The 25,560-nt window shown below is 43.0% G+C and overlaps 1 protein-coding gene across 6 annotated transcripts; it reads right to left on the reverse strand.

The window, feature by feature from the left end:
• Positions 1-1,927: 1,927 nt before the first annotated feature.
• Positions 1,928-24,306, reverse strand: LOC110505391 (cytospin-A). Of its 6 annotated transcripts, none has more exons than XM_021584580.2 (11): positions 24,284-24,306; positions 21,772-21,893; positions 20,298-20,843; positions 20,054-20,130; positions 6,500-7,047; positions 4,401-4,497; positions 4,098-4,164; positions 3,810-3,982; positions 3,549-3,665; positions 3,394-3,453; positions 1,928-3,288 (listed from the first exon to the last, which is right to left on the reverse strand). In XM_021584580.2, the coding sequence occupies exons 2-11, from the start codon at positions 21,809-21,811 to the stop codon at positions 3,199-3,201; spliced, it is 1,815 nt and encodes a 604-aa protein (XP_021440255.2). In that variant the 5' UTR covers positions 21,812-21,893; positions 24,284-24,306; the 3' UTR covers positions 1,928-3,198. The 6 variants fall into 6 exon arrangements, with proteins under 6 accessions (XP_021440255.2, XP_021440251.2, XP_021440250.2 ...); XM_021584576.2 differs by lacking the exon at positions 24,284-24,306 and adding an exon at positions 23,538-23,682 and having other exon boundaries at positions 20,054-20,127; XM_021584575.2 differs by lacking the exon at positions 24,284-24,306 and adding an exon at positions 23,538-23,681.
• Positions 24,307-25,560: the final 1,254 nt, after the last annotated feature.

A 25,560-nucleotide genomic window follows, 5' to 3' on the forward strand; every position in this document is an offset into this window, starting at 1 on the left:
TCCGAGCCAGAGCCTGTTCACCCCGCTATCATCCAGAAGGTGAGGTCAGTACAGGTGCATCAAAGCTGGGACCGAGAGACTGAAAAACAGCTTCTATCTCAAAGCCATCAGACTGTTAAAAAGCCATCACTGGGCGGCTTCCACACGGTTACGTAACCCTACACCTTAGAGGCTTCTGCCCTATATACATAGATTTGGAATCACTGGCCACTTAATAATGGAACACTAGTCACTAATAATGTTTACATATTTTTGCTTTACTCATCTCATATGTACATACTGTTTTCTATTCCACTGTATTTAGTCTATGCCATTCCGACATTGCTCATCCTAATATTTATATATTCCTTAATTCCATTCTTTTACTTTTAGGTTGTGTGTATTGTGAATTGTTAGATATTACTGCACTGTCGGAGCTAGAAACACAAGCATTTCGCTACACCAGCAATAACATGTGACAAATCAAAGTTGATTTGCTTCGACCCTCAGGCACTGGGAGAGTCAAGCGTCGCTTGCATTCTATGTCCTACATCTTGTCTTGTGGAGAATCAGCTGAAAATTCCAAGCCTATAGATATTTACACTCACATGTTGAAAGTGTAAAGATGGCTTCAGAACATGTGGGAAATTGAAAAGAAAAAGTGTCATGCGTCATTGAGTTAATCTTATTTCTGTGTAATTAGGCTGTAATAACCTAGATTAGTCATACTTGGCCTAACATGTATACTTTGTGTCATCAATAGTCCTTTACCCACCACTGACCAGCTCAGATATTACCTCAATATATTAATTGATACAGGAAAACAAAAAAAAAAACACAGGAGGAAGATCAAGAACCCACCTTTGAAAAAAACAGCAACCATGTTTGTTGCCTAACAAAGAGAAAGTTCAAGATAACTTGAAAGATGATATAGACTGATAACATTCCTCTGTTACATGCTCTGAAAGCGCACTCTGCCTGGACCAGGCCGGTGTTGCCGTTGGTCAGCTCTGCTGTGACCCTGACTGGGTCGTTCGTGAGGATGGTGACAGCTAGGGAGGTAGGGGTCTCCGGACACAACACACTGGGGTCTGAGATCAGGTACGTAGTGCTCATATGAGCGAGAGAGAGAGCAAGAGACTTCTACATCAGCTGGGATACAAACACTAAGTGTTCAAGCAACCAGTAAAATGTCAACATATTTTTTTACATGATTGAAATTCCAAAAATGTTTGCTTCTTGGCTCTTATGAGTTATGACTATCAGAAATGAGTACCTATAATAATGACTAGACTACATGACAGAGAAATTCAATTTACGGACATTGCGAAATATTTCAAATAATAAATCACAGAAATGTCTTGTTTCCATCAGCTCAAATTCAAGGTTCATTACCTGGAGGAGACCTGAGCAGAAGCAGAAATGACAGCCAGCGCCACACAAACTCCCAGGAGCCAAATCCTCTCCATGTCTTCTCTGCTGTGTTGTAGTCCAGACCAACACATCATTATGGCTCCAACCTGCACCACTGTCCTGTACCAATCCCACCCATAATGCCAAATTCTGATAGGCTTGTAAGAATTTGATCATAGCATATTTTATTGCACACATTAAAAATCAACTTTTTTGAGTATCACCCACTTGGAACAAATGTTAGTTTGGCGCAAAACAACTCCCTAGCCGAGAGCTATTGTGGATGACTTATTGAGTAATATTATTCAGATGTCTCAAGGTTGTCATGATTAATTCAAATAAGTAATTAAATGGACGTGATCTTGATGTCAAGAGGGCAGCGGCTATGTGTGTACAGTGTGTGTGCGCGACTATGGGTATAGCTTGTCAGCTTTGAGACACCAGTGGATGGAGACAAAGGCAAGACCAAACAAGGTCTCACCTTTGATTATGGAGGACCAAGCCTGCAATAATAGACTGTACAGAACAAACAATGTTAGCTTTATATTGACAATTTTATTTATTCTGCGTCTTTGGCAACATAGTCAGCGATCACATTTTAGTTACATATAAGCATCCACGGATAGCAAGACAGACTGTGTGTGTATATATATATATATGCATCCCTTTCCTTTTAAATTACAATCAAAGTGCTTATAAAAGTGCATATTTACAGAGTCCTAAAAACTGATAGAAAACATGAAAATCTTTGGAATGGAAAACTGATATTAAAAAAAGGCACTGCACACAAATCAGCAGCTTAAGAAGGTACTGCTGAAAAAAATGGCACCTGCACTCCTGACCACAACGGGGCTCTGTTGTGTCAACAAACCCTAACTTTCACTAGATGCCAATCACTAGCTAGGTTTCCATCCAATTGGCCACAGATTTTCATGTGAATATTATAAAATCTGTATGAAAACAATAGGCACATTTTCTCCCCACAGATGTGTTTCCATCAAACTGACTTGTTGCGGATTACATGCTGTGCGTGATGACCTTAGTACATATAAAAATATATTTTGCGCTTAAACTCCCATGTACTGAATTTAAAAAAGTAATGGGTTTCCCATTGCATTTTCAACTCTACCGATGGTTTTGTCCAAAAACTGTTGCGTAATATAGCAAAAGTACCCACTCTCGTTTTGGCACGTGTGTGCTAGCTAACAGCTGGCAGATACAGTGCGGGTGTAGGCTAGCCTAGGCCTACATGATGAGATTATTATGGGTAAGATCAAGATTATTTGTCAAAACGGCAGCCAAGCATCAATCAGAATAAGACCCTCGAAATGTATTGGAAAGGAGCATCAAGCTTATCACAGTGCACTTTCACCCCTCCTGTGAAGTTCATAACTTATTACATCTGTAGCTTAATAAACTGCATGCTTTCCCGAGTCGTAGTGGGACGACCACACCACATATCATTTCGTGACCATGTTTACCATATGATTGATTGATTATTATATCAATATTAGAACACAAAAAGTGTTTCTAACACCATTTCTCGCATAATTAATTGTACCGACAAAAGTATCCCACCATGTTGAACAAAACTTGTCTGTCGAAATTTATGAAATTGTACCAACATTTCCTCTTTCCATCAACCCGGTCATTTTCATGCGTCAGGTAATTCATCCACATGAATTGGTTGGATGGAAACCTGGTTAATGACCATCTCAGCTAGTAGAAGGGTGAGTTACACTCCCTCTCCTTCAACCAGTAGTAGTGAACTGTAACTCCCGCCGAGGCTTCCCTCATACGCAGTCGTTACATCTCAAAGTGATGGTACATGCTCTCCACATATCCCAGAACCCTTTGCCAGTCTGGTCCTCCAGCCCTCAGCATCTCCTCCATGGTCTGTAAAACACAGAGGACTTCAATACGGCAGCATCTCATTCACTATTGAGTCACTATTGAGTTATGACACTAACACAGCTTCTGATTAACGGAGACTCGACTCACAAGTGATGTTGTGATTCCAACATTTTCTCCAGTCTTAAATGCCAGGCTGAGGTTCTCCCTCTATGGATAAAAGAATCAGCACCATGATTGACAGGCTAATCAATAGGTGTGTGTGCAATGCATTCAAGTGTGCTATGCATGTGTGTGTTACCCACCTTGCTGTCAGGGCTAAGGGTGCAGTAGGGAATACGTGAGGGGAGGTAGGTGTGGTACAGAGCACAGAATGCCAGACCATCTGCCCAGCTACTGCTGAAGTTAGTGATGTCAATATTCTGTAAATAGAGTGAGCGTGGGCAGAAAAAGGGTGAAGAAAGTATCATAATGAGTGTTTACTGATTACATATGGAATGTTCCAACATTCTCTTTACCGAGCAGCCTTTCTCCTGACCCCGTTCAAAAACATCGCGTTACGGTACCTTGTAGCCCTGAGTGCGGTTCTGACACCAGCGCAGCAGAGAGTTCCTCTTGGAGCCGCCATGGCGGCGCAGCAGCAGACTGAAGCTGTCCTGAGACCTGGTCTTAGAAACCTTGTTAGGGGGCAGGTCTGTCAGGGCAGAGTTGTACTGGTTCAATGCCTCCTCCTGTATCCCTGTAAAACACACAAACGACAGTATAATGTATTTTACCTGCTACATTAATGATCACGGGGTCGTGGTAGGAACGAACGCACTGACACGTGGTTGATTGGGGAACACAAAACACACCGGTGTGAGTGCTGGACCAGCTGCCTTGCCTTTCCAACTCTCTTCTTCCTCTGGTTTGGCTTTGGTTCTGAAGTGAGAGAACATAGAGAACATCTATTCATACGCTATTACATACTGTACCATACATTCCTTACATTTAATTGTTGTGCCTCAATATTTTAAAAACATGTGAAGGCATTAGTCGATCACAAAACACATTCTAACTATTGCAATGACGCCACCTGCTGGAATAGTAATGGTTATATATTTGCAGGGTTATGAGACACAGACTAGCAGTTGGACCCCAAATTCTAAGTGGTCTACCTTGAATGTAGCCCCAACTATTGTGGCAGTATTGGACTGGGATGTTCCATTCTGTACAGTGGGAGAGTCTGAAGACACGGGTAGTCTGGAAAGGCTTCTGTGAAATCATGGAATGCCCTTTGATATTACTGGATGAACTCAACTCACACAGACACACTGATCAGAGAAGAACCATTTGTTGTTCAGCTCATCAGGGGTCAGACATGATAGCAAAGCTAACCATTGTTGAAACACTTTATTCTCAGTTTTCACCTTCAGTACCAGTAGTAAAATAAGTTAACATGGTTCTTTACAAATCAATGTCCTCAAGGGTCCCGCCTGAACATCAGTTCCATTCCAACAAGCGCTCAACCCTCCTGACAATGATTCGTCTGATTATGCAACTCTGTTTATGATTTACAAATTATCAAAAATCAGTCTGGATTTACAGTTGAAGTGGGAAGTCTACATACACTTATGTTGGCGCCATTAAAACTCATTTGGAGCCATTAAAACTCATTTATCAACCACTCCACAAATTTCTTGTTAACAAACTATAGTTTTGGCAAGTCGGTTAGGACATCTACTTTGTGCATGACACAAGTCATTTTCCAAACAATTGTTTACAGACAGATTATTTCACTTATAATTCACTATATTCTAAGTCCAGTGGGTCAGAAGTTTACATACACTAAGTTGACTGTGCCTTTAAAACATCTTGGAAAATATCAGAAAATGTCATGGCTTTAGAAGCTTCTGATAGGCTAATTGACAAGATGAGTCAATTGGAGGTGTACATGTGGATGTATTTCAAGGCCGACCTTCAAACTCAGTGCTTCTTTGCTTGACATCATGGGAAAATCAAAAGAAATCAGCAAAGACCTCAGGAAAAAAAAATGGTAAACCTCCACAAGTCTGGTTCATCCTTGAGAGCAATTTCCAAACACCTGAAGGTACGACGTTCATCTGTACAAACAATAGTATGCAAGTATAAACACCATGGGACCAGCAGGCCGTCATACCGCTCAGGAAGGAGACGCGTTCTGTCTCCTAGAGATTAACATACTTTGGTGCGAAAAGTGCAAATCAATCCCAGAATAACAGCAAAAGACCTTGTGAAGATGCTGGAGGAAACAGGTAAAGTATCTATATCCACAGTAAAAACAAGTCCTATATCGACTTAACCTGAAAGGCCACTCAGCAAGGAAGAAGCTACTGCTCCAAAACCGCCATAAAAAGCCAGACTACGGTTTGCAACAGCACATGGAGACAAAGATCGTACATTTACAAATGTCCTCTGGTCTGATGAAACAAAAATAGAACCGTTTGGCCATAATGACCATCGTTATGTTTGGAGGAAAAGGGGGGAGCTTGCAAGCCGAAGAACACCATCCCAACCGTGAAGCATGGGAGTGGCAGTATCATGTTGTGGGGGTGCTTTGTTGCACTTCACAAAATAGACTGCATCATGAGAAAGGAAATTGTGTGGATATATTGAAGCAACAGCTCAAGACATCAGTCAGGATGTTAAAGCTTGGTCGCAAATGGGTCTTCCAAATGGACAATGACACCAAGCATGCTTCCAAAGTTGTGGCAAAATGTCTTAAGGCCAACAACGTCAAGGTATTGGAGTGTCCATCACAAAGCCCGGACCTCAATCCTACTGAAGATTTGTGGGAAGAACTGAAAAAGCATGTGCGAGCAAGGAGGCCTACAAACCTGACTCAGTTACGCCAGCTCTGTCAGGAGGAATGGGCCAAAATTCACCCAACTTATTGTGGGAAGCTTGTGGAAGGCTACCCAAATCGTTTGACCCAAGTTACACAATTAAAGGCAGTGCTACCAAATACTAATTGAGGGTATGTAAACTTCTGACCCACTGGGATGTGATGAAAGAAATAAAAGCTGAAATAGATCTCTATTATTCTGACATTTCACATTCTTAAAATAAAGTGGTGATCCTAAAAACTGAGTTTAAATGTATTTGGCTAAGGTGCATGTAAACTTCTGACTTCAACTGTAGCTAGAATAGCCAGCTATATAAAATCATGGACATTAACATTCATTTAAGTTCATGTATAGTTGAAATCCTTCAAACAGGTAGTCATCCTGGTACTCACCTTGACCTCTCCTGTGCGAGCATCCATCGCATCTCCCTCACATCACACCCCTCCTCTGCACTCCTCTCCTCATTGGTCACCTTCATCAAGTACCGGTTGGCCACGACCTTAGTGTCCGTCCTAGCCTCTTCCACAACCACATTCTTATTCACTTCTTCCTGGCTCCTCTTCCCCATCTCTTCATCTCCTCCTTTGCCCACCCTGCCGATTCCCCTCTCCCTGCCCCGGTGGCTTCCCTCCTGGGGCTCAGGTGTGCTGATCTCCCCAGTGGTACTCTCCTTGCCCTGGGTCTTGGCCTGTCCTGGCCCCTGGTTCTGGGTGAGGTGGGCCAGTCTCTGCCTGCTCTCCTTCAGCTCTCCTCGCAGGATGACCAGCTGCCCATCAGTCTCTTCCCATCTCTGCTGGGCAGCCGCCAGCTCTCGCTCTGTATCCTTCTGAGCCGTTCTGAGCACGCACAGTTCCTCTTCGGCCTCGGCCCTCAGCCGGTCGGCCACCGCTACTGCCACCTGCAGGTCAGACTGGAACTGCTGCCACTCCCCTCTCTCAGTCTGCAGAAAGGAAGACAGTGACAATTATCTACTATGAAGAACAATCCATAGGCCAAAAGTATGTTAACACCTGCTCATCGAACATCTTATTCCTAAATCATGGGCATTAATATGGAGTCCCCTTTTTGCTGCTCTAACAGCCTCCACTCTTCTGGGAAGGCCTTCCACTAGACGTTGGAACATTGCTGTGGGGACTTGCTTCCAGTCACCCACAAGAGAGTTAGTGAGGTCTGGTTCACACTCTGCGTTCCAATTCATCCCAAAGGTGTTCGATGGGGTTGAGGTCAGTGCTCCGGCTGGCCAGTCAAGTTCTTCTATTCCGATCTCGACCAACCACTTCTGTATGGACCTCGCTTTGTGCACGGGGCATTGTAATGCTGGAACAGGAAAGGGCCTTCCTCAAAATGTTGCCACAAAGTTGGAAGCACAGAATTGTTATTCTATGCTGTAGCGATAAAATTTCCCTCCATCTGAGTGAACTACTCACAACATTTTATGCACTGCTAGCTAGCTTTAGCTTTCATTACTAGATTAATTATCTGATTGGGTGGACAAGATGTCAGTTCACCCTGCAAGAGCTCTAATAAGTTGGAGGACACCCTCTGGAAGTTGTCATCATTACTGTGTAAGTCTATGGAAGGGGATGAGAATGATGAGCCTCCTAGGTTTTGCATTAAGGTCAATGTACCCAGAAGAGGACAGAATCTAGCTGTCCTCCGGCTACACCATGGTGCTACCCTACAGAGTGCTGCTGAGGCTACTGTAGACCTTCTTTGCAAAACTGTGTTTTAACCAATTATTTGGTGACGTGAATATATTTAGTATAGTTTTAACTAAAAAAGGACAACTCCCCTTCCTCATCTGAACAGTGGAAGCTCCTACATATAGTACCAGACAAAAGTCCATGGTAGGGCAAGAACAGCTCAAATAAGCAAAGAGAAACAACAGTCCATCATTACCTTAAGACATGAAGGTCAATCAATTCAAAACATTTCAAGAACTTTTAAAGTGCAGTCACAAAAACCATCAAGTGCTATGATGAAACTGGCTCTCATGAGGACAGGAAAGGAAGACCCAGCATTACCTCTGCTGCAGAGTTCATTAGAGTTAACTGCAACCCAAATAAATGCTTCACAGTTCAAGTAACAGACATCTCTACATCAACTGTTCAAAGACAGTGAATCAGGCCTTCATGGTCGAATTGCTGCAAAGAAACCACTACTAAATAACACCACTAAGATAAAGAGACTTACTTCGGCCAAGAAACACGCGCAATGGACATTAGACCGGTGGAAATCTGTCCTTTGGTCTGATGAGTTCAATATATACATACACCCACTTGAAATATACATACATACATACATACATACATACATACATACATACACCCACTTGAAATATACATACATACACCCACACATACACCCACTTGAAATATACATACATACATACATACATACATACATACATACACCCACTTGAAATATACATACATACACCCACACATACACCCACTTGAAATATACATACATACATACACACCCACACATACACCCACTTGAAATATACATACATACACCCACACATACACCCACTTGAAATATACATACATACATACATACATACATACACCCACACATACACCCACTTGAAATATACATACATACATACATACATACATACATTACATTACATTACATTACATTACATTACATTACATACACCCACTTGAAGTCAGACGTTTACATACATACACAAAAATAGAACTGTTTGGCCATAATGACCATCGTTATATTTGGAGGAAAAATGGGAGGCTTGCAAGCCAAAGAACACCATCCCAACCGTGAAGCACGGGGGTGGCAGCATCATGCTGTGGGGGTGCTTTGCTGGAGAGATTGGTGCACTTCACAAAATAGATAACATGAGAAAGGAAAATGATGTGGATATATTGAAGCAACATCTCAAGACATCAGTTAAAGCTTGGTCGCAAATGGGGTCTTCCAAAATAGACAATGACCCCAAGCATACTTCCAAAGTTGTGGCAAAATGTCTTAAGGCCAACAAAGTCAAGGTATTGGAGTGTCCATCAAAAAGACCTGACCTCAAACCCTTAGAAAATTTGTGGGCAGAACTGAAAACCTGACTCATTTACACCAGCTCTGTCAGGAGGAATGGGACAAAATTCACCCAACTTATTGTGGGAAGCTTGTGGAAGGCTACCCGAAACATTTGACCCAAATTAAATAACATAAAGGCAATGCTACCAAATAATAATTGAGTGTATATGAACTTCTGACCCACTGGGAATGTGATGAAATAAATAAATTCTCTACTATTATTTTGACATTTCACATTCTTATAATAAAGTGGTGATCCTAATTGACCTAAAGCAGGGAATTTTTACTAGGATTAAATATCAGGAATTGTGAAAAAAAACAGTTGAAATGTATTTGACTAAGGTGTATGTAAACTTCCGACTTCAACTGTGTGTGTGTGTGTGTGTATATATATATATCCTCCTAATGTGTCGCTTCAAGACCAGATTGATCTCAGTTTGTCAGAGTAGCCACTCATTTAGGTGGTATTAAAAAAAGATTCAGCTAATGTCTCCTGTCATGTAAATTACGTAGAATTGCATGAAATGCATTTTTTTTTTTTATCCGATTTTTTTCTAAGACTAAAATCAAAATCCCCATGTGTGGAAATCCAAAAAACGCCTCTGCTGAACTGTAGCCTACGCCACATTGCCAAAGATTTCTTAATCAGGCCCCGTCTGCCAGCATCACATCATACACAGCACCTCTAGAGACTATGCGATTTAAATGATTAAATGTCCATTTGGCCTTCATAAACTAACAGCTGGATGGGATGAGACGGAGGCAAGTCTTAGCATGTTTAGAGGAGTGGATCTAGCGAATCAAATGAGCCACATCGAGACCTGTGCAAACGCATTGCTGTAAACAGCCCTGGCCCCATTCAGGTGCACTGGCTCAGATCCACTAGCCTGGAATGTGTCAGTTGTTTACTGCCCTTACTCCAAAGGGGCTATGATTCACTGAGGTTATTGCTGAATTTCTAATGAATCACACAAGTTGAACACAGGGAGAAGAAATCATACCACAGCAATGCAGCAGGCTATTACATACCGTAAACTCACGAGAAAGGGTGGATAGAAAAGATACCAATACCAGATTGTGCGTCGCAAAGTGGCTTCGTCAACTAACATGCTAACCAAACTGACCGCGCTGCGTGAAGCAAGCATAGCAAAATAAACCAAACACGACCTAACTGCTTAAACGAGTATGCGTAGCCAAGCGTTAAAATAGAACGGATCTCTATGCGAAGGAGATGTGTCGTGCTGCATGAGGAAAATGGTGGGTACACCAGATACTGGCTGGTTCTGATCCACGACCCTACTTTTTTTATTTTAAGGTATCTGACCAACGGATGCAAATCTGTAATCCCAGTCATGTGAAATACGGTGTATTCGGAAAATATTCAGACCTCTTGACTTTTTCCACATTTTATTACATTACAGCCTTATCATACAGTGCCTTGCGAAAGTATTCGGCCCCCTTGAACTTTGCGACCTTTTGCCACATTTCAGGCTTCAAACATAAAGATATAAAACTGTATTTTTTTGAGAAGAATCAACAACAAGTGGGACACAATCATGAAGTGGAACGACATTTATTGGATATTTCAAACTTTAACAAATCAAAAACTGAAAAATTGGGCGTGCAAAATTATTCAGCCCCTTTACTTTCAGTGCAGCAAACTCTCTCCAGACGTTCAGTGAGGATCTCTGAATGATCCAATCTTGACCTAAATGACTAATGATGATAAATACAATCCACCTGTGTGTAATCAAGTCTCCGTATAAATGCACCTGCACTGTCATAGTCTCAGAGGTCCGTTAAAAGCGCAGAGAGCATCATGAAGAACAAGGAACACACCAGGCAGGTCCGAGATACTGTTGTGAAGAAGTTTAAAGCCGGATTTGGATACAAAAAGATTTCCCAAGCTTTAAACATCCCAAGGAGCACTGTGCAAGCGATAATATTGAAATGGAAGGAGTATCAGACCACTGCAAATCTACCAAGACCTGGCCGTCCCTCTAAACTTTCAGCTCATACAAGGAGAAGACTGATCAGAGATGCAGCCAAGAGGCCCATGATCGCTCTGGATGAACTGCAGAGATCTACACCTGAGGTGGGAGACTCTGTCCATAGGACAACAATCAGTCGTATATTGCACAAATCTGGCCTTTATGGAAGAGTGGCAAGAAGAAAGCCATTTCTTAAAGATATCCATAGAAAGTGTCGTTTAAAGTTTGCCACAAGCCACCTGGGAGACACACCAAACATGTGGAAGAAGGTGCTCTGGTCAGATGAAACCAAAATTGAACTTTTTGGCAACAATGCAAAACGTTATGTTTGGCGTAAAAGCAACACAGCTGAACACACCATCCCCACTGTCAAACATGGTGGTGGCAGCATCATGGTTTGGGCCTGCTTTTCTTCAGCAGGGACAGGGAAGATGGTTAAAATTGATGGGAAGATGGATGGAGCCAAATACAGGACCATTCTGGAAGAAAACCTGATGGAGTCTGCAAAAGACCTGAGACTGGGACGGAGATTTGTCTTCCAACAAGACAATGATCCAAAACATAAAGCAAAATCTACAATGGAATGGTTAAAAAATAAACATATCCAGGTGTTAGAATGGCCAAGTCAAAGTCCAGACCTGAATCCAATCGAGAATCTGTGGAAAGAACTGAAAACTGCTGTTCACAAATGCTCTCCATCCAACCTCACTGAGCTCGAGCTGTTTTGCAAGGAGGAATGGGAAAAAATGTCAGTCTCTCAATGTGCAAAACTGATAGACATACCCCAAGCGACTTACAGCTGTAATCGCAGCAAAAGGTGGCGCTACAAAGTATTAACTTAAGGGGGCTGAATAATTTTGCACGCCCAATTTTTGATTTGTTAAAAAAGTTTGAAATATCCAATAAATGTCGTTCCACTTCATGATTGTGTCCCACTTGTTGTTGATTCTTCACAAAAAAATACAGTTTTATATCTATATGTTTGAAGCCTGAAATGTGGCAAAAGGTCGCAAAGTTCAAGGGGGCCGAATACTTTCGCAAGGCACTGTAAAACTGATTAAAATTGTTTTCCCTCAATCTACACACAATACCCCATAATGACAAAGCAAAAACACTAAATAAAAACAGAACCCTTTGCGACACGACTCAAAATTGAGCTCAGGTGCATCCTGTTTCCATTGATCATCCTTGAGATGTTCCTACAACTTGATTGGAGTCCACCTGTGGTACATTCAATTGATTCGACATGATGAAAGGCATACATACACCTGTATAAGGGCCTACAGTTGACAGTGCATGTCAGAGGAAAAACCAAGCCATGAGGTTGAAGGAATTGTCCGTTGGCCACCGAGACAGGATTGTGTCGAGGTACAGATCTGGGGATGGGTACTAAAACATTTCTGCAGCTTTAAAAAAGGTACCCCAAGAAGACAGTGGCTTCCATCATTCTTAAAATGGAAGAACTTTGGAATCACCAAGACTATTACTAGAGCTGTCCGTCCGGCCAAACTGAGCAATCGGGGGAGAAGAGCCTTGGTCAGGGAGGTTGACCAAGAACCCGATGGTCACTGATAGAGCTCCAGAGTTCCTCTCTGGAGATGGGAGAACATTCCAGAAGGACAACCATCTCTGCAGCACTCCACCAAATCAGGCCTTTATGGTAGAGTGGCCAGACAAAGGCCAATCCTCAGTAAAAGGCACATGACAGCCCGCTTGGAGTTGGCCAAAAGGCACCTAAAGGACTCTCAGACCATGAGAAACAAGATTCTCTGGTCTGATGAAACCAAGATTTAACTTTTTGGCCTGGTGCCTAGCGTCACATCTGGAGGAAACCTGGCACCATCCCTAGAGTTAAGCATGGTTGTGGCAGCATCATGCTGTGGGGATGTTTTTCAGCGGCAGGTACTGGGAGACTAGTCAGGATCGAGGGAAATATGAACGGAGCAAAGTATAGAGAAATCCTTGATTTAAAACCTGCTCCAGAGCACTCAGGACCTCACTGTGGCGAATGTTCTCCATCCAACATTACCACGAACCTAAGCACACAGCCAGGCCAACGCAGGAGTTGCTTCGGGACAAGTCTCGGAATGTCATTGAGTGGCCCAGCCAGAGCCTGGACTTGAACCCTGATCGAAGATCTCTGGAGAGACCTGAAAATAGCTGTGCAGCGACGCTCCCATCCAACCTGACAGAGCATGAGAGGATCTGCTGAGAAAAATGGGAGACTCCCCAAATACAGGTGTGCCAAGCTTGTGGCGTCATACCTAAGAATACTTAAGTCTGTAATCGCTGCTAAGGGTGCTTCAACAAAGTACTGAGTAAAAGGCTCTGAATACTTAAGCAAATGTGATGTTTTTTAAATTTGTAATACATTTGCAAAAAATGTGTCTCATTATGGGGTATTGCTTGTAGATTGATGGGGAACATTCTAAAGTAAGGATGTAACGTAACACAATGTGGAAAAAGTCAAGGGGTCTGAAGGCACCGTACATATTAGGACCTAATGACTATTTCAATTGACTGATTTCCTTTAAATCTTTGAAATTGGTGCATGTTGTGTTTATATCTTTTGTTAGGCGTAATACAGATGGTTCACAGTTGGTTTTGCTATTTTAACTTGCGTGTCACGAACGTGTCCGGTGGGGATAGACAAAAAAAATTATAAATCGTCGGATGCAAGCGTGGAGACGGTTTAGTCTGCGTGTTACCTCACTTGCACTGATATTATAAAGAACTGCACCGACGGAACGTACCAGTAATCTTCCGCCATGTTTTCTTCACATATTATTTTCTATTGAGTGCAAATGCAGGAGAGGAGACCAGGTGAGAACGCCACTATCAACAAACATACACCCCGAGAGCATGCCCTAGCTCTGGACATGTACAAACACTGCCCTGTGGATAAAAGGTAGAAATAAAACACAGGCTCTCAAGCAGAGTTGCTGAGCCAAAAGGTAAAATGATAAGGACCACTGAGAAAATCTGTTGAGAGCAGCCGAAATACAGCACTATCCAGTTACAAAACATGCAACAGCACATAAAGTAACATGCACAGATGGAATCAGTGCATAATAGGTGTGAGAGCATTGCAATGTGACCCCGCAGAGAAATGTGGGAGTGTGGAGGAGTGGAGGGGTTGCCTTGTTTGGTAATTAAATGAAGAATGGATAGAGACGCGGAGGAGGAGAGACTGGAGCCAGCTCGTCTCCTCATCTGACCGGCGACTCTAGACCACAGCTGGGGTCTATTATGTCGTCATTGGACACACACACACGAGAGCATATTCTCTTTCACTCACACACCTCTCCTTGGTCATTTCTCTTCCAACACAACCAAAGTGAAGTTCACCGCTCTCTCTAACACAGTAAACTTTAGACCACTGAACCCGTTCTTACATTCTTTGATTCAAAGCCTCAGAGTTTAAACTGCCTTATGGCAGCAGACACAAAGTGATTTTTATTAGTACACATGATGCAACTCATAATGCCAGATGGGAGACAAGAACACAATGGGAAACCATTAGACTAAACCACCCCGTCCTTTAGTAGCCTCTGATCTGCATCCTGCCTGTACAGCTAACTAACTGTCAGTGTGTCCAAATAGGGCACGTCTTAGACGGGAAACAGGAGGGGGCACTCCTCACACACAGAGAGATAACACTGTTCATTCTCCCTTAGACACACACATACTCCCTCTCGGGAATCCCTAGTGACACATGCCGCATAGTCTCTCCAGGACGGTTGTGGTTATTCCAGTTGTGTGTCTATCTCAGCTGGTGTATGTGTGAGAGAGACAGAGAGAACCATCCGTCTGTCCCCAAGCCTCCGTTCACTTCCACACCCAGACCCCCTAATGCATACTTGAGTCTGTGTCCCCACTCGCCGTGGGTTTTCTGCAACTTTCCACACTCACTTGGGTGTATTGAACAACCAGTTCCCATACACTCTGATACTCATTAAGAGACCAACTCAGTTCAACAGCAGTCCCTACAAGGCCTGTGGATACACTCACCCACACTAGACACATCTAGATCAAAGACAGTGCTTCTACCCCCCCACAGGATATCTAACTTCTCCCCAGCCGCAACCATTTATTCTGCATTGCAAATTTGACCCACAACCTTCATTTGGCATGTAAACATATTCAACCTCAGTTTCAGAGCCAAAACCAGCTCAATCCTGGAAATCTGCAGCACTGTCCAACTGGAACTGATCTCAGAGCAGATCTGAGAGCTATTTAATCCACGGGAAAAGATCAGCCCACATACCCAACCACATGGACAGGCGCAATAGACAGGGAAAGAGACCGGGTGGATGAGAAGGAGGAGTGGACGCAAAGGACAGGAAAGAGGGGCTAGACAGGGAAGACGAAGGGCAGAGGTGGGATCAGGAGGGAGCAACAGTTGAGTGGTCGTTTGAGTGTCTGAGGGAGGGAGGGAGGGGTGGTGAGAAGAGCCTCGAGAGCACAGGAGCAAGAGAGCGCAAGATACCGGCGCGGGAGCAAGAGAGCGCGGCGCGGGAGCAAGACAGAGCGGCGCGGAAGCAGGAGAGCACGTCACGGGAAAGTGAGAGGGAGCGAGCGAGCGGCAAGGGAGAGGGAGCGAGCGAGCGGCACGGAAGAGGGAGCGAGCGAGCGGCACGACGGGAGAGCGAGCGGCACGGGAGAGCGAGCGGAATGGTTAAGCGAGAGAGAGAGAGAGAGAGAGAGAGAGAGAGAGAGAGAGAGAGAGAGAGAGAGAGAGAGAGAGAGAGAGAGAGAGAGAGAGAGAGAGAGAGAGAGAGAGAGAGAGAGAGAGAGAGAGAGAAGGAAAGCGAGAGAAAAGCCAACTGACATTTACTCCTGAGGTACTGACCTGGTGCACCCTCTACAACTACTGTGATTATTATTTCACCCTGCTGGACATCTATGAACGTTTGAACATTTTGAAGAACAATCTGGCTTTAATGGCCATGTAGTCCTATAATCTCCACCCGACACAGCCAGAAGAGGAGTTGTTCCTAGCCACCATGCTTCTACGTCTGCATTGCTTGCTGGCTTCTGGTTAACACTGACATCTGCTGATGTAAAAATGGCTTGTATTTGATTTGATTCGATAGTGTTTACCATTATTTTCTATTACTAAATCATCTCTGTACCTCACACATACAATTATCAGTCGATCAGTGAATTTCAAACACAGATTCAACCACAAAGACCAGGGAGGTTTTCCAATGCCTCGCAAAGAAAAGCACACATTGGTAGATGGGGTAAAAAAAATAGACAATGAATATCCCTTTGAGCATGGTGAAGTTATTAACTACACTGTGGATGGTGTATCAATACACCCAGTCACTACAAAGATACAGGCGTCCTTCCTAACTCAGTTGCCCGAAAGGAAGGAAACCACTCAGGGATTTTACTATGAGGCCAATGGTGACTTTAAAACAGTTAGAGTTTAATGGCTGTGATAGGAGAAAACTGAGGATGGATCAACAACATTGTAGTAACTCCACAATACTAACCTAATTGACAGAGTAAAATATTCCAAAACATGCATCCTGTTTGAATTAAGCACTAAAGTAAAACTGCAAAAAAATGTGGCAAAGAACACAAAGCGTTATCTTCGGGGAAAATCCAACACAGCACTGAGTACCACTAAATATTTCCTAGTATGGTTGTGGCTACATCATGTTATGGGTATGCTTGTCACCGGGAAGAGAGTTTTTTTTAGGGTAAAAACAAAGCTAAGAGCTAAGCACATTAAAATTTCTGGAGGAGTGTGCTTTTCAACAGACACTGGGAGACAAATTCACCTTTCAGCAGGACAATAACGTAAAACAGTGTTTTCCAACCAGGGGTACTTGTGAAGACTCACGAGACCATAGGCGTACTGGTAAAATGCACAATGGGGTACTTCAGGGGTACTCCATGCAGAGGAAAAATGTAATTGGTGGTACATTAACCAAGAGCATTTAGGAACCACTGACCTAAAACAAGGCCAAATATACACTGGAGTTGCTTATCAAGACAACATTAAAATGTTCCCGAGTGGCCTAGTTAGTTTTGACTTGATTCGGCTTGATAATCTATGGCAAGACATGAAAATAAATGGATGTCTAGCAATGATCTATTTTTTTTCTAAATGTGAAAATACAATCCAGGTGTGCAAAGCACTTACTCAGAAAGACTCACAGCTGGAATCGCTGCCAAAGGTGAGCCTAACATGTATTGACTCAGGGGTGTGAATACTTATGTATATCAGATATTTCTGCATTTCATTAAATTTTCTAAAATGTCTAAAAACATGTTGTCACTGTCCTTATCGGGTATTGTGAGTAGATGAGCAAGAAAATCAATTAAATCAATTTTGAATTCAGGCTGTAACACTACTAAATGTGGACTAAGCCAAGGGTTATGAACACTTTCTGAAGGCACTGTATGTATATACAGTATGTACAGTTTGTGTGTGTGTTTGTGCATAAAAGGGAGATCAAGATTATCTTAGAGCATTTTCTCCTTGACTCCTCAGGATCTCAGGAGGGGTCTAGGACAGGAAGAGGCCATTTAGCAGGACTGCGTCTCCCAGAGGCCCTTGCTCTGTTCTATTTCTGGGTGGAGATGACAGGATGTCTTTTGTTGTTATCTCCTGAGCTAAGAGGTTACATGCGGTAAACCCCAGCTGCAACCTCTGCCTCTGGGATTGTGTAATTTCCTGTTTGTTTCTAAATGTATCCACCAAAAACTCCCCCCAATACACCTCTCCACGTACAATGAACAAAGATACAGTTGAAGTCGGAAGTTTACATACACTTAAGTTGGAGTCACTCGTCTTTCAACCACTCCACACATTTCTTGTTAACAAGCTATAGTTCGGCAAGTCATTTAGGACATCTACTTTGTGCATGACAAGTCATTTTCCCAACAATTGTTTACAGAGATTATTTCACGAATTCACTGTATCACAATTCCAGTGGGTCAGAAGTTTACATACATTAAGTTGACTGTGCCTTTAAACAGCTTGAAAAATTCCAGAAAAGTATGTCATGGCTTTAGAAGCTTCTGATTGGCTAATTGACATCATGAGTCAATTGGAGGTGTACATGTGAATGTATTTCAAGGCCGACCTTCAAACTCTGTGCCTCTTTACTTGACATCATGGGAAAATCCAAAGAAATCAGCCAAGACCTCAGAAAAGTAATTGTAGACCTCCACAAGTCTGGTTCATCCTTGGGAGAAATTTCCAAACGCCTGAAGGTACCACGGTCATCTGTACAAACAATAGTACGCAAGTATAAACACCATGGGACCAACAGAGCCATCACACCGCTCAGGAAGGAGAAGAGTTCTGTCTCCTAGAGATTAACATACTTTGGTGCGAAAGTGCAAATCAATCCCAGAACAACAGAAAAGGACCTTGTGAAGATGCTGGATGAAACAGGTACAAACGTATCTATATCCACAGTAAAACAAGTCCTATATCAACATAACCAGAACGGCCGCTCAGCAAGGAAGAAGCCACTCCAAAACTGCCATAAAAAAGCCAGACTACGGTTCGCAACTGCACATCGGGACAAAGATTGTACTTTTTGGAGAAATGTCCTCTGGTCTGATGAAACAAAATAAAAAACTGTTTGGCCATAATGACCAGGAAAACTGACCTAAGACAAGACATTTTTACTAGGATTAAATGTTAAGAGTTGTGAAAAACTGAGTTTAAATGTATTTGGCTAAGGTGTATGTAAACTTCCGACTTCAGCTATAAATGCAAAATGTTAAGTGTTGGTGCCATGTTTCCTGAGTGGAAATAAAAGATCCCAGAAATGTTCAATACGCACAAAAAGCTTATTTCTCTAAAATGTTGTGCACACATTTTTTATATCCCTGTAAGTAAGCATTTATCCTTTGCCAAGATAATCCCTTCACCTTACAGGTGTGGCATATGAAGAAGCTGATTAAACAGCATGATCATTACACAGGTGCACCTTGTGTGTGGGACAATTTAAGACCACGCTAAAATGTGCAGTTTTGTCAAACACCACAATGCCACAGATGTCTCAAGTTGAGGGAGTGTGCAATTGGCATGCTGACTGCAGGAATGTCCACCAGAGTTGTTGCCAGAAAATGTAATGTTAATTTCTCTACCATAAGCCGCCTCCAATGTCATTTCAGATCATTTGGCAGTACGTCCAACCAGCCACACAACCGCAGACCACGTGTTTGGCGTTGTGTGGGCAAGCAGTTCGCTGATGTCAACGTTGTGAACAGAGTGCCCCATGGTGACGGTGGGGTTACGGTATGGGCAGGCATAAGCTACGGACAACGAACACAATTGCATTTTATTGATGGCAATTTGAATGCCCAAAAATACAGTGACAAGATCCATTGAGAGGACAATTGTGCATATCTATACGCCCAGTCATGTGAAATCCATAGATAAGGGCCTAAAGAATGAATTTATTTCAATAGACTGATTTCCTCAAATGAACTGTAAATCAGTAAAATCAATGAAATTGTTGCATGTTGCATTTATATTTTTATTCAGTATACTTAGACAAATGCTAAATAAAGAATAGTAGCTACACCTAAAACAAAGTAGTTGTCTAACCTAAAAACACACCTGAGCTTAGTATTTAGATTAAAGGAAGGGAATCTGTCATGTTCTATTGTCTGAGTTTGTAGCAATGGTGACCCTCGCTCCACATCTGTTTGTGCTTTAGCCAACTCTTCTCTGCAGTGTTCCTTTGTTGTCATGCCAAAGGTAGTCCATGGCATGACAACAATAGTTAGAAGAGTTGGCTAAAGCACAAGTCAATCTGGGACTAGGCTAAAGCTGAAGGGTTACACTATGTAGAATCTGTTTCCTGATTTGGAAACAGGTCAGTTCATTGTTTACTGGAATGTCTTGTTAATCTTTCTCACCTGCATGGTCTCCCTCAGACTCTGGACCTCTACGGTCAACTTCTGACGTTCCACTAGCAGATGCTTCAATACATCTACTAGATGGGGAGAGAGAAAAAGAAAGTGAGAGAGAGGAGAAGAGAAAAATGTGTTTGTTCAGAGGTATGAGATCATGCATTTCAGAAATATGGCATTGTGGGATTATTTTAGGCATTGCTAGAAAGAGGGTCTGTTAATGTCTACGTACAGTATGTGCTGCTCTTACCCGCGCTGCTCAGAGCAGCATACTGACTGGGGCTGAGACCCAGTGCTGTCCTACACTCCTCCACCAGTCTCTCCAGCTCTCCCTGGTTGTCTGCAGTCCTACGGACCTCCAGCATGGATGTGCTCAGTCCACTGTCCTTTTCCTTCCAGCTATGGTCAGAGGGGCTGACCGGGCCGGCTGAAAACAAGGGGCTATCCAGAGATGGAGGACTCTTGGTGTGGCTAATCATTGAGCTATTCCCCTGTGATACAGGACTCCTGGGAGTAGAGCAGGTGGGGCCTCCATTACACCCCATCACAACCCGCCTTTCAGGCGCTGCTGCATCACTTCCTGTCTTGCCCTGCAGGGAGATAAGCCCAGGACCAATCACAGAGTAGCCTGGGCTGACAGGCAGGGAGGGTAGTAGTCTCTTCCCACTTAGGGCTGGAGCCGGAGCTGTGGCTGGGACCGGCTGGCCTGGTGTAGAGGGTGTGATCTGAGTGAGAGCAGGCAGGGTGGAGGTCACTGGAGAAGTAGGGGGGGTGTGGAACACATCCAAGTTGGGCCCTGGAGAGAATAAGAGCAACAGCACAAGTGTGAGTAAGAGACACAGCCAGACAGACAGCTAACGAGAGGGTGAGAGATTGAGTGCAGTGGTCACTGGTTGGGCATGTATCGTGTGATGGCATGCAATGCTGCCTTGATGACTAATCCAGACCGTCAACCCCCCCACAATACTCAGGCCGTCATTCTCAGGATGAATGGGCCATTGCTTGTCAGGAGACACACGTTCCTCTGCTCTGTGCTGCTGATCTATACCACCACTGACCCTAAATCCTCCTTTGTCCTTGGTTTAAACAGATATTCCCTAGGCTTAATTCATATCATTCCTGATAGAGTTCCACAATACAAGTTATGGAAAGTGATGCATCATAATCCTGTCAATCTAACCCACAGCAAATTCAGTGACTGGCCATAACTTCCCACTTCCACCGCTGACTTCTATTCACCCATTCCAAGCCATAATGTGTGTATGCGTCAGTCCGCCAGCATTAGGCTTCCCATGATTAATCCGTTGCCCTTGTGCTGAGCCGGGGAATTCTGCAGATTCATCACAGCTTGGGTAGCAAAGCCTGACAAATCGCAAGGGGACGCGAGGAGAATGACCACCGAGCAACACACACACAGGAACCAAGCCAAGATTCCTACCCCCTGACCCACACACACTCTGGAGATTGGGGAACACAAATGCAGAGATGGATCCAGTCTCTCCTCACTCCCTCGTCTCATTCCTACTCTCTATTAATGCCTCTCTCTGTCCATCCCCATTCGGTCTTTTCACCATTGACTAAAAGCTGAAATAGGTATGTGAGCATCCCTCTGGGTATGCTGTCTTTGTTCTCTGAAGGAAAAGTCAGCTGACAGCTGTTCAGCACATCAGGAGGGTTGACAGGTTAAGTAAGGAGTGTGTGTGTGTAGGGGGGGCAGAGGGTACCTGTGGGTCCATGGCTGTCCTTGCTGGAGAAGTTACCCATGATGCAGTGGGAAAGTAGACAACACACCAGTGGCCCTGGCCTTTCTTGGCTCTCTGGACAGAGCTGAGGCTGCAGAGGAGACCTGCACAACAGCAATCAGTGCGATTAATCATCTCTAATATGGCACTGCGCTGTTATGTAATGTTCCACAAGGGAAATGATGCACCAATGAATAACACATTCCGCACACAGCAATTGGTGAGACACCAATCTATATTAAAAAGTGATTAGAGAACTGCAATGGGAAAATATTACTTGTTTCACATGGAAAGCAGTCACTTGTATCTGACCCTCCTGCATATGCCCAGTAAGAAAGAGAGGACATGAGTGTATATCCAGACTAAACATTAGATAGACATCTTAGATAGACATCTATGTTCATTTGAATGTTGCACCACCTTCGGGGGAAAACAAAAAGTCTGCAACAAACCAAAGCACATTTTAGTGAGGGATAGAACAGATGACAGTAGAATCCCACAACTCAATTGTAGTAAAACAGTGCCCGTGTCATGAATTTGGTCGTCTAATCTGTCAGTGATATCTGTCCAAAGCGTGCCAGCGTTCTCAACTTTAATTATTCTCATTTGTAGCTGACTAATGACGGAGATCATTCAAACCTCAGTGGCCTTGGGCGTTTGAATTGATTCCCATGTTAAATAGACACGAAGGCCCATTTCAATATCTAAATTGGATGATTAATAGCCAAATTAAGTTGAATGCATGTAGCCCTAGAGTTACAGAACAGCACCTTCCCCTAAAATGAATTTACAGGCGCAACTCAGTCGTCCCATCAAAAATACTAAAACTCAACGTTTATATTTACACAAGGGAGGAGAATAGAAAATATTTAGTTTTTCTACCAACACAAAACCCATCTCAAAGAAATTTGAAAGTTAACGGAGACACACGTCTTTCTATCCAAACTGCGACGCATTTATGAAGCTTTTTAATCAGAGAAAAAAAATCAACTGTAGGCCTACACACCCTTTAAACTTTAAGGTATAATTATTTATTTGTATCCCTTTCTTTTCCTCCTCGTGCAAATGTAATCAATCGTATCTCCTCCTCACCTACCTTCCCGCTGTAGCCTACCGCGCACTGGATCTGTCCTCTTTGTCAATGCGGGGAGTGCGTACCACGAAAGAGGATGAAGTAGCCAAACGTACCAACTCCGCTTGTTCAAGGTGAAGTAGACCTATACACTTGTTTCTCCCATGAGAACCCCCAATATGTAACGTGGCGAGTATTTTGTAACAGAACTTAATGCATCTTCATCGTTATCAACTTCACCTAACTTTCCTCCATTCTGCTCTGATACAGTAAGCTCTCAGTTCTGGCCATGGCCACTAGGAGCATAATTGCGCTCTTCTATTTGTATGCAATAGTGATTTGGTCGTTCGCGAACGGATCTTTTTGGTGAACGCAGGGAAAATAATAGCATCGGTGAAAGAGCCGTTAATTTGTCTCCCTGATTTGCATACTGCTGCTACTGCTTTTTGAGCTCAAAACAACGTTTTTCTGCAGATAAATGACGAAATAATTATCGAAAGAAAGAGAATTTTCACTGCAGACAATGAATAGTGGGAATGGAGAGCTGTCAATCTGGTCCACGTTGATGTTTTGTGCATAAAAAAATGTAGTTCCTATTTTTTGCAGGCCATCTAATTTGGCCAGGTAAAATCGTATTTGAATAACCATTTCACGATCTGACATAATGGTAGCCTACCTTTTGGGCTTTACATTAAATGTTTTTTTTTTTTTTATCATGGTTCTAGGTAGATTTTTAAAGGGAAACTTCACTGCTAGACACAATGTAGGGTGTTTTTCCAGTTTCCCTGCATAATTATGATTGATGGAGGGTGTTTCAGACAATTATGCACTACAGCTGTGTTTCAGAATTTTCGAGCAGGTAGAGTTCAATCAATGACGTCATTGGTTGATTGATCCTGCTGTCAGATCTAAAACTGAATGGTCATGTTTTGTAGCAATTATTGTGTCTGTGTTTCGCAGATTGCACGATCACGCTAGCAGAGAGTAGATATGGTTGTCCTTGTTCAATAGAGCCATAGAGTACCACGGCATGAGTCATAATACCCATAAAACCTAGCGGTCAAACAGGGAAATGGTTCCAATTGTTTTTACACCATTCAGTTTTCCCAGGGGATTTTAGAAACATAAAAAACAAGGGCTGTGATTCATGTAGACTTATATGTGACGTTTTGATAACCACATAAATCTCTCTTGGACAAGGTGACTTTTATCAGTATATAATCGGCTCTATTTACTCTCATATTCAAATGCTAATTAACATCAGAGTAGACATCATGCTAAACTACAAATCCCTGCAAGCTCCTGCACATCATCTCTAGCTGAAACCTTTGCTAAACAGGTATTGTCAATTAAAAGAAATGTAGCCAATTTATTCATTACTACATTTAGCTAACGTTAGATAGTTAATCCAGAGATTCTTACCTTTGCCTTGATTAGCATTTCATTTTTTGCAGGTAAATTCAAGTTACTGGTTACTAGTTACTGGAGCTATGTTATCGTGCACTGTCTCGCCGAGATTGTTAAATAATTAGCTACAAATGTTCTTTTACATGGAAACAAACAGCCCTATTTATTTGAGCCGGAATACACGGAAGAGGAGTTGCGACAGTGAGAAAAAAAAATTGCGAGACCAGCAGGCAGCGGGGGAAGCTTAGACAAGTTAGTCCAGGACTCAGGTGGGCAAATGACAAACTAGTAAGTTGTTTTGCTGTCGGTAGCTAGCTAGCAATATGACCTCTCTTTTTACAGGAGGCAGAGTTGTTCAACAGTACAATTTGGTGATACATTTGGCCATAACGGTGCTTGCTAATACCACTATAAACCAAGTTTAGCAAGCTAGCTAACAAATGAATAGAATTGACTCCATACGGTTAAAAAATTCAGTGAGCATTTCACCAAACAACAACATGTCTTATTTTTATGGTGCAGATAAAACAATCTGGTAATCGAAAAAAAGTACATGAGACTTGAAAGATAAAAAGTAACATACCTTATCAAGGCTATCAACTCCCCCTTTGTTCCTGTTGTAATCCAGGTTTCTTGTCCTCCCTGTGCAGAGTCATCAGGAGCACATTCTTCTTTTTCTTCGGGCAGTAGGACACTAGAGTGTGTGTAATGGTGAAGGTAAATTCAGAGGGAAAACGATCCCTGTCCTTGGTAGTGAGTAAGGCAGGAGGCAACTCCGGCTTGTTCCTTCTGACCGTCCCCACCATGGTCATTTTTTTTAGCAGCTCCTGACCAAGAGCATATAAGGTGAAGAAATTGTCACATGTTATGTTGTGCCCCTGGAGACCTGTAGTCATTTCCAGGACCACTCGCTTCCCCTACTTCCTTTCAGGAATTCCGTCAGCAGGTTTCCCAGTGTAAACTTGCATGTTCCAGGCATAACTTGTCCTGGCATCACATACTGCCCATATCTTTATTCCATATTTAGACGGTTTGCTTGGCATATACTGTTTGAATGGGCAGCGACCAGATGCTCATCCACTGTGATGTCTGGACTTGGGTTATAGATGAGTGGCAGGCGCTCCACTCACTTGTGCCAAACCTCTCTGATCGCTGCCAGCTTGTCTTGTTGATGGCGGCCTGGTCTTGTAGCACGGCTGTCAAAGCGAATCAATCGTGACAACACGTGAAATGTCTGGAGTGACATAGTGGCACCCAAAATTGACTGACACATTCTCTATCCCATAAACTGG

Source organism: Oncorhynchus mykiss, chromosome 25 (genome assembly GCF_013265735.2).
Source record: "Oncorhynchus mykiss isolate Arlee chromosome 25, USDA_OmykA_1.1, whole genome shotgun sequence".
Classification (NCBI taxonomy): Eukaryota; Metazoa; Chordata; class Actinopteri; order Salmoniformes; family Salmonidae; genus Oncorhynchus; species Oncorhynchus mykiss.